Source organism: Tupaia chinensis, unplaced genomic scaffold (genome assembly GCF_000334495.1).
Source record: "Tupaia chinensis unplaced genomic scaffold, TupChi_1.0 Scaffold000561_1, whole genome shotgun sequence".
Taxonomy (NCBI): domain Eukaryota; kingdom Metazoa; phylum Chordata; class Mammalia; order Scandentia; family Tupaiidae; genus Tupaia; species Tupaia belangeri.
In genome coordinates this window covers 2069999-2079824 of record NW_006160074.1, presented here as the reverse complement: position 1 = coordinate 2079824, position 9826 = coordinate 2069999, and the positions used below count along the sequence as shown (strand labels likewise).

The 9826-nt window shown below is 51.1% G+C and overlaps 1 protein-coding gene across 1 annotated transcript in view; it reads right to left on the bottom strand.

Moving 5' to 3' along the window:
* The window catches only part of CRY2 (cryptochrome circadian regulator 2), a gene marked incomplete at its 5' end in the record, with an annotated part of 37074 nt that extends 27250 nt beyond the window's left edge, over window positions 1-9824 (bottom strand). Inside the window, one exon of the mRNA XM_006157843.3 lies at window positions 9769-9824. Within this exon, the coding sequence (XP_006157905.3) occupies window positions 9769-9824 (56 nt within the window). The remainder of the gene's footprint in view (window positions 1-9768) is intronic.
* Between the last annotated feature and the right edge of the window lie 2 nt (window positions 9825-9826).

Sequence of the window (9826 nt, the reverse complement as noted above, 5' to 3'; positions counted from 1 at the left end):
AGAGAGAGAGACAGAGAGACAGAAAGCTAGAAATCACCCCCCCAGGGGAGATGGCCATGCTGCAATCCCTTCTCCTCCATTCTCCTCTTGGGACCCTGGGCATGCACACACATGTGCCTGGCGTGAGTATAAGCCACCAGGTCTGAGACTCGAACCGTGGTTGACTACATGGGAGTCCAACAACATAGCCATTATGCCAACTGCTAGTCCCCAGAATGTACTTGATAGATACCTTCCTCGCATGCTTGCAGGGCAGGGTGCTGGGGGTGGGGAAGACAACAGACACTCAGAGCTCCAGCAAGAGAGCTGGATCATCAGGGGAAAGAAAATTAATTAATTAATTAATTTGTTTATTTATTTATGAATGAGGTTTTTGCTATAGAGCACAGGCACTCTCCAGAAAGACAGAGAGACAAAGAAAAATCACCCCCCCTGGGGGGGATGGCCACACCGCAATCCCTTCTCCTCTATTCTCTCGGGATCTTGGGCATGCATGCACACACGCCCAGCATGAGTTTAAGCCACTGGTTCCGGAACTTGAACCGCAGTCGACTACATGGGAGTCCAGCGACAAAGCCATTATGCTAGCTGCTGGTCCCCCTGGATTTATTTTTAAAATATTTTATTTAATGTATTTATTTATTTGTTTGTTTATGTTTTATTTATTTAAATTTGACCAGATTGGGGCAGAGTGAGAGAGGGAAAGTGAGAAAGCAAGCCGCCAGGTCCAAGACTCAAACCTCAGCTGGCCATGTGGGAGTCCAGGATCCCCAACCATCATGCCACCCGCCAGCCCTAGAAAGAGAATTAATGTGAGCTGAGTGCCTTCAGTGATTTCCTTTCTTTCCTTTTTTCAAGAGTTTGGCGGGAACCAGCAGTTAGCGTAATGGCTATGTCGCTGGACTCCCACGTAGTCGACTGTGGTTCGTGTCCCGGACCCGGTGGCTTAAAACTCACGCCGGGCGCGTGTGCGTGCGTGCCCAAGATCCCGAGAGGAGAATGGAGGAGAAGGGATTGCGGCGTGACCATCCCCCCTGGGGGGTGATTTCTCGCTTTCTGTCTCTATGTCTCTCTCTGTCTGTCTGGCGAGCGCAGGCGCCCTACAGTGAAAATCTCTCTCAAAAAAAAAATCTATAAAAAAAAAAAGAGTTTGGCTAGGGTCCAGCAGATGGTGTAACAGTTATGTCGCTGAACTCCCACATGGTTGACTGCAGTTCAAGTCCTGGGCCTGGTGGCTTAAAATTCATGCCAGATGGGACCAGCAGTTAGCGTAATGGCTATGTCGCTGGACTCCCATGTAGTCGAATGCAGTTTGAGTCCTAGACCCGGTGGCTTAAACTCACGCCAGGCGCGTGTGCGTGTGTACACGCCCAAGATCCCAAGAGGAGAATGGAGGAGAAGGGATTGCGGTGTGGCCATTCCCCCCTTGGGGGTGGTTTCTCGCTTTCTGTCTCTCTGTCTCTGTCTGTTTGGTTAGCCAAAACCTCTAAAAAAAAAATAAAATTCATGCCAGGTGTGTGCATATGTGCCTAAGATTCCGAGAGGAGAATGGAGGAGACTGTGGCATGGCCATCCTCCCTGGGGGGGGGTGATTTCTGGTTTTCTGTCTCTTTGGTGAGTGCACATGCCCTATAGCAAAAATCTCTTAAAGAAAAAAAGATTTTGGCCATGAGGCGTGTGAGCTCACTGGAGAGAGACAGTGAGAGGAACGGAGAAAGGGAAAGTGAGAAAGCACTCTACAGGTGGAAGGGCCATGCTACAATCCCTTCTTCATTCTCCTCTCCAAATTTTGAGTATACATGCATATGCGCCCAGCATGTTTTTCGAGTTGCCTGGTCCAGGATTTGAACCACTGAGTCAGCCATGCAGGATCCAGTGCCTAAACCACCATGCCACCTGCTGGCCCATTCAATGTTTCATTTTATCTATTTATTTATGTATTTATTTATTTATAGTTGTTTTGCTTGTTTGTTTTTCCCCCCATAGGGCTCCTGTACTTGCTGGAAAGAGATGGAGAGAGGGAAAATGAGAAATCACTTGTCAGAAGAGACGGCCATGCCCTGATATCTTCTCTTCCACTCTCTTGGGATTCTGGGCACTCATGCACACACACCCAGCATGATTTTTCAAGTTGCTGAGTCTGGGGCTTAAATCACAATCAACCATGTGTGGGGGGGTCCAGCGCCTTAACCACCATGCCACCTGCTGGCCCCAGTGTTTTATTTTAAACATTTCAACAATTATTCATGTTGTTCAAAATTCCAGTGACAAAGGGGCTCACAGTTAAACATGTCTCCCCCTACTACCTCAGAGGCAAAAAATGCTATCAACGTGCCTAGGAATCTGTCATATTTAAAAGTGCATTTTCTCATTTAATTCTCTCAAAACATTCTGGAGGCAACATTACCAACCTCATCTGAGATACTCTCTAGCCATGAGGATATTATTGTCCTCAAACTGAGACATAGAGAGATTGATTCATTTACCCAAGATCACCACCATCAAGCGATATAACGGGGACAATCAGAAGCCAGGGCAGTGAGACCTTGCAACCCACGTTTTCTTCTCTGAGTCCCATTTTAAAAATCTTTACATAATACTGCTCCAGGCGCTGAGATTCTGCAGGACCTCTGAGTTTGGAATCTTTTTTCTTTTTTTTTTCTTTATTTTTTAATTTGCCACAGTACATGTGCACTCACGGGAGAGGGAGAGAGAGTAAGTGAGAAAGCATCCCCCATGGAAAATGGTCACGCTGCAATCCTTTCTCCATTTCTCCCTCCTTTGGGGATTTTGGGACATGCACCTAGCGTGTTTTTCAAGCCTTTAGGTTTGGACTCAAACTGTATAGTCAGCCATGTGGGATCCACCTGCCTTAACTGTCACACCACAAGCTGGCCTGGAATCCTTTTCTCTGACAGACACACACCTGATTGCAGGCAACTGACTGCTTTGTGCGTGCGTGTGTGTGTGTGTACGTGTGTTAAGATTTTGTCATAGGGTGTGTATGCTCACCAGAGAGAGATAGGGAGACAGAGAAAGGATAAGTGAGAAATCAGCCCCCAGGGGGATGGCCACACCACAATCCCTTCTCCATTCTTCTTGGGATTTTAGACAAAAATGTGATGATTTTCAAGCTGATGGGTCTGGGACTTGAACTGCAGTTGGCCAATATGGGAGTCCAGCGCCTTAACCACTACGCCGCCTGCTGGCCCCACTGACTGCCTTTATCTTCCCCAGGAGCCAGCCTGGACAGGCGGCGGCATATGTCACCAACACCTCCAATTTGCCTGCTATCTACCTGGGCATCTCCATCCTTTGTCTCTGTCGATAGGAGTCACCAGAGTTAATTCTGAGCAGCGACACCGTGAGCCTCCTCGGCAGCACACCACATCCCTGCCCATGGAGGCCAGGAGCAGCGACTGCTCCGACTGCCAACTAGAACCAGCCCCTGCATTGCCTTTGCCGTACTCAACATGACACGCCCTCGGCCAATGCCACGGCCCATGTTCCAGCATGGCTGAGTTCCGGGCTCAGCCCAAAGCATCATGTTCGCTGAAGCGCATGCAGAAGACTCTGAGGGGCTGGGACGGGTGGAGGGACTGCTTTAGGCAAACCAAAGATTCTGCCCTCTGTGAATTTCTGTTTCTGAAAACCTGACACCCTCTGAAATGGAACAGGGCTGGGCTGCAAATGACGCACTTGCATTGGCCCAATAAGAGAGGCCCATGCAAATTGCCTGATGCACCTGAAACCTGGGCCCCGCCAGGTAGGTCACCTGGAGATAATTGGCGATTTCACCTCCGCAACCCTAGGACCGTCCTCCACGCCTGGTTTCCAGGAGTGCTCTTACCATATACCTTCACAGTCGAGCAGGCTGCAGCGGACTCTGATGTGAAGCTATAAATAAGGCTGAATTGCACTCGAAATCTAGGTTCCAGAACTCATCACAACTTGCCTTCTCTAGAGCTCATTTTCTAGGAGGACAGATTGCTAGCAAGGTCTCTAAAGTAAAGCCAACCGCATGATAGTCCTTTGGCAACAGATGTATACAGCTGAGGCAAGGAAGCAGAAGGTCCAATTCTGAATCCAGCAACTAAAGAATAATGATGATAATGGCAACAACTACAGACCGTGTAACATGAACCAGGCATTATATACATCTTTTACATACACGACCTCATTTAATTCTCAAACAGCCCCAGGAAGTATCTTATTATACCCATTCCGTAGATGAGGAGACTGAGGCACAGAGTGGCTTAGTCACTTGTCCAATATCACGTACACAGTAAGTGGCCAGGATTCAAAGCCAGGCACCGGGTCTGGCTCGGCGTGCTCGTTCGGAAGCACAGGACCACGGCCTCTCCCCCAAGCACCTCGGCTGTGCTGCCCAGGGCTCAGCCACTGAGAGCACAGCAGCCCGACTGGAGGGCCAAGGCCTTGCGGCTGTCAATCACTCAGGAGCTGACAGACACTGATGCGCAGAGATGGGGCTCTACCCCAGGCTCCTAGAGTTGGACGTGTATTTTAGCAAGATTCCCCTGGTGACTGACCTGCGCATTAACGTTTCAGAAGCACCGCTCTAGAAAACAACTGCAAGTCCAGCTTTGTCTACCAAATGCTTTCTTTGCTTTGGTTTCAACTAGATGTTCCCTCCTGGAGATCGTGGTTCCTGCCTCCTCTCTGGCCTTCCAGAAATGCTCTACTATTTACACCTTCCCTCCTGCATCAAGCCCTGCAGGGCTCCTCTGGGAAGGAAGGGCTGACAATGGCCCACAGAGGCAGGAGACAGGAGGAAGTGCCCCAGCAGACGCACCCCTGGGCATCGGACAAAGGAAAGTCACCAAGATGGCACCATCTTTTTGCTTTTAATTTGCTATAAGGGTGTATGCTCACCAGAGACAGAAAGAGAAAGTAAGTGAGAAATCACTTCCTAGGGGATGGCCATGCCTTCTCCTCCATTCTCTCCGGATTTTGGACAGGCACACACATGTACCAGGAGTGGTTTTCAAGCCTCCAGGTCCAGGACTCAAACCATGTAGTCAGCCATGTGGGATCTGGCACCTTAACCAGCTGGCCCGGCACCATCTTTGAGACCTGTCAGTGACAGCTTTGCATAACACCAAAGTGCTGCCCCAGGATGGATGGTCACTAGGACAGGCATGGGCATTTTCCCTGAGAACCGGGGCCATGTGCTGGGTCCTCCCCTGTACAGGACTAGTTTCTCTGCACTCCAGCGAGGACTGGGCACCGGAGACGGTGGTGGGGAGCGGGAGGGGCTGGCGCCTCACCCCTGGCAGCTCCCAGCTTAGCTCACGTGGCCAAAATTCAGAGCACACAATCCTGTGTGAGCAGTTAAAGTTCACCCTTTGGATTAGACAACACGTGCAACTGAATTACATTATGTAAGTGCCCCGGAGTCAGACACAGACAACTAAGAAAACCAGATAGGGATTTCCAAAAATACAGACGACCACAACTCAGGGACTCTACCCTGCTAGCCCTTCAGAATAGAACAGGCACAACTGTTGGTTAAAACCTTCAGCTTAGGGGACCGGCAGGAGGCGTGGTGGTTAAGGGCGCTGGACTCCCACATGGCCAACTATAGTTCCAGACCTGGATCTGGTAGCTTGCTTTCTCACTTTCTCTCTCTCTTGCTCTGTCCCTCTCTGATCAAATTAAATAAATAAAAAAGTTAAATAAAATAAATCTTAAAAAGAAGGAACTTCAATTTAGGGAGGGCCTTCTCTAGGCATGGCAGATTCGGGGTTGAGAAGTATTTTCTGTGGTTAATAGGGGCAGGGAGGGTAACAGTGAACTTTTCTTTTGGGTGCAGATGGCTCTTGGACCAAGTTTCTGTGCTTCAACCAAGGTCATCTAACCGTAATGATACCACTGGTTGCAAAAACTGGCTACATGGAACATTATTAGAAATTAATCTCTAAGTAATTTACAGAGTTTTAGCCCCATGGGAACGGATAACCTAGACCCACAATCCATAGCAGGGGTTGATTTCTAAGTACCATTCAGGTAAGAATAAATTTATTCTTGCCTACTTTCAAGGAGAAATGGTGAAGAATCCCCTTGGGGCATGTGAAAAACCCATCCTTCCTTCCCATCAAAGCAGTCAAGTGTCTCACTTGGGGACCAGCTCAGAGGAGCTGAGAGATTCAAACTCCACCCCGCCCCCCAGGAGCCTGGTCTTCAACCTCATTCTTGCTGACCAAACTCCAGAGAGGAGCCGCCTCCCTGACAGTCCAACGGCGTTTCACTCCCGCGTTTGGGAAGGGAGACACGCTTGTTCTCAGTAGGCATCCTGGGGTGTTCCCAGCTTAGCTCATTTACGAATTCTGCGAGAAGCAGGCTGAGAGGAAACATATTTTATTTCTAGCAACTCCCTCTGTCCTGGAAGCTTCTGGAAGAGGTGCAGCACACAGCCAGGGACAAAACGATTTAAATAGAGCGTCAGGAGGACTGTTGCCAACACCTACTTCGGCTACAGTAGGGGAGAGAGAGTGCAAACGGCAAGGGCCTATTTTGAGCACCCATTTTAAAACCGAGAGGCTGCTCACATTTTCCCTTTGCTTCAGCTCTCACTGCGACACCTCCTGGACGCAGTCAACGTGGGCTCAGCTAACTGGTGTTTGGGAACAGTCCTGAGGCTCACATCAGTCCAGAAACTTCCCACGACTGCCAAGACAGGGAGTGCGTCGCCTTATCCTATGCCAAAAATACACGCATGCATCTCCAGGTTGCCTTGCTCTGGCCTCTTTCCCCCAGAGAGAACGCCATTTGTGGTTATTTCTGTCTGATGTCATCTGCAGAGAAACTGTGTGGGAGCTGCAGGATGCCCCCGCCTCCTGCAGCACCCCCACCCTTCCGAGAGGCTTCCCAGAGACGCGACTGGAGCCACTGCAGGCTGGGATGGGATTCTGCAGCACAACCTCCCTGCCACTCCCAGGACCCAGAACCGCGGCTGGAAGATCACACACGCCGTCCTCCTGCAGAGGCGCAGCCCTCTGCTGCCCACCGTGTGCAGGGGCGGTCTGCCGTGAAAAGGAAGGACACCCTGCCACTGGAGGCAAAATGGGCGAGTCTGGAGGACATTATGTTAAATGGAATGAGCCAGGCTCAGAAATAGAAATACCTCATGTTCTCGTTCAATTTCCACATGTGGACAGCGACAAAATGACCTCACACCAGTAGGCAGTTGAAGAATGACTACCAGAGGCTGGGAAGGTGGGGGGAGGGGGACAGAGGGAGGCTGATGGACAGAAACAAAATCACAGACAGGGGAATAAGGTCTAGAACAAAACGCAGGAAGGGGAGCGCAGATCCCAGTGATTAGCTGCGTAGCAGAGGAGCTGGACAAGCATTGTGAATGTTCTCAACAGAGTAATGACAATGGTCGCGATGACGGAGATGCTGACGACCTGATCTAATCACCACACCTTGGATTCTTATGCTGAAAGTCACACGGCAACCAGCAAACACGTACAATTATTAGAGTCAATGAAAAACACCCTCTATAAACCCTCCCACACAAACTAGAGTCACCACCACCGCAACGGAACGGCAGTTCGCCCTCAGTCCACCAGGGAGCAAGGCGAAGGGGTGGGAGGAGCGCTTCTCACATTCGATCTGTTTTGTGCTATTTCACCTCCTTCGAATCTGAATGCCGGCACTAATTAGACTTCCTGCCAACGGCTGCAACACACTTCGCAGGTTGCCTGGCTCAGGCCCATGCTTCTCTAATCCAGTGCATCTCAAGCTTTGCCGTAATGAGAGCTTTAAAATTCCTAACACCCAGGCCATTATCCGGACTAATTCAATCAGAACCAGGGGGAAGAGGGCCCAGACACCTTTTAAAGAAGCTCCTTAGGCAATTCCGATGTGCAGCCAAGACTGAGAACCACTGTTTTCACGGCACTTCATTCTACCAAATTATGGTTGTCTGTCTGTCTCCACGAACATGGAGACACGGGGGTTGTGGGAGTGCACACGCATCCCTTGCTTACTGTGGTAGCCCTGGCAGCATCAACAGCAGTGCCTGGCAGACACTGGGTACTCATTAAATAATCACTTAGCTAAGAGCCACATTCCTGCAAGGCCTCTGACTCCAGGACTGACGCAGGCACCTGGGCCTCCTGCCTTCCTTCTCTCTTTCGCTTGCAAAAAGCATAATGGAAAAGGGCGGCCCACAGAAGTCTGGCAACACCTAGCTCCTAGCAAAGGAGAGCTTAATTGGTAAGCTTCTGTTGTTGACTTTTAATCTCCTCTACCATAAAGGAGTAGGCCGTCCTATGCAGTGTCCCCCAAACCCCAATAAAGGAAGAAACTCCTTTGTGACAACGGGAGGAGCCGATGGCCAGATTCGATGGCTCCTGCTCTGACTGGCACACGGCCACAAGGAAGGCTTGGTTTCACCTGCACACTAGGCACGGTCATTTGAGATTGCCTATCCAGCCCAGTCTCCTATCTATGGAAACTGGAGCAGAGACAACAATGGAGCTGCCTGCAGACGGTGCGGGCAAGCCCACCACAGGGCTCTCTAGTTGTTCCCGTTATATAAATGGGGCAGGAGAGGGCAATGAGACCCGCTGGTAGGAGCATTCACTGTCCTCGCTGGGCACACTCCTTGGAGAGGAAAGCTCAGTGGGCTGAGAACCCTGGTATCCTGGGAAGAACCCCACCCACCGGCCTTTTGGTACAAACAAGGCCACGAGCAAACATCCCCCAGAACAATGCAAACAAACTGAGCCACGGCTGTGAGGAGCTTCGCAGAGAGGTGGGTACACAACGTCTGCAGCTCTGGTTACAGAGAAAAGTACACCAACAACTACCTGTTTGTTCATCTTTCCCCACGAGGTCGAGCATGCCATCTCTGGGAGTCATCAAAGTGGGGCCCCTCATGGCATGGCTTTCCTGCTCCCTAAACTTAGCCCATCAGTTGGTACAAGTTAAATGGATGTCAAATGCCCTTTAACATCTCACAAGAAGAGAGGGGAGAGGGTGATTTTGCTTAGTTTCCTTCTTTTTTTTCCTCTCCTAGCAAAGCTCACAGCTGCTGAGCAGATCCTCCAAAATAGGTTAAGTACTGCTCAGGAGGGAAAGATCCGCTATCTGAAGATGCCCTTGGGGTCTTTACCTATAGTCTAGACAGAAAGTTGGACCTCATGCTAAGCCAGGGTCTCTAACACCTTCAGAGGCAGGCCGGCTGCAGAGGGAAAGTCAGCATGGCTGTAGCCTGGAGTTAAACCAAAGGCTTAGGGATGACCTTCAGGAGCCCAGCAAGGGGCTCCTCGCCTGACCTGAAGAATGCAAGCAGGAGCAGTCCCTGCCCTCCACCACACTCTCCCTTCCTCCCTTCCTTGAGCGCAGCCCTGAGGGCCCCAGACCAGGAGTTCTGCCACTCACTGGCTGCAAGTCCTCGGGCAGGTTAACTGGTTTCCAGGGCTCAAGAGCTTCACCTGTACAATGGGGCTCACGGTCTCGGCCCCACGAGCATGCGTGAGACTCAGCAGGGACCACCCAGAAAGCGCCGTGAGAGCTGGAGCCCCGGTCGGCCCAGGGCACTAAGGCGACGACTAAGGACTGCCCAGACCCAGACCCCGCTTCGCCTCTCCGGGGATCCCGCTAGGTCTTCCTGCCCCTTTCCCCTCCGGCCCGAGGCTTCCGGCTCTGCGGGGTCGGGGTACGGGCTGCTGGCAGGGGGCCCCAGAGCCCAAGCTGTGTCCCTTGGCCCCGCGACCCCGCCCCGGGCCTTCTCACCTCCATCGGTTGATCCCGACTGAGGAGGAGGCCGCGAACCACGGCTCGAGGATGTAAA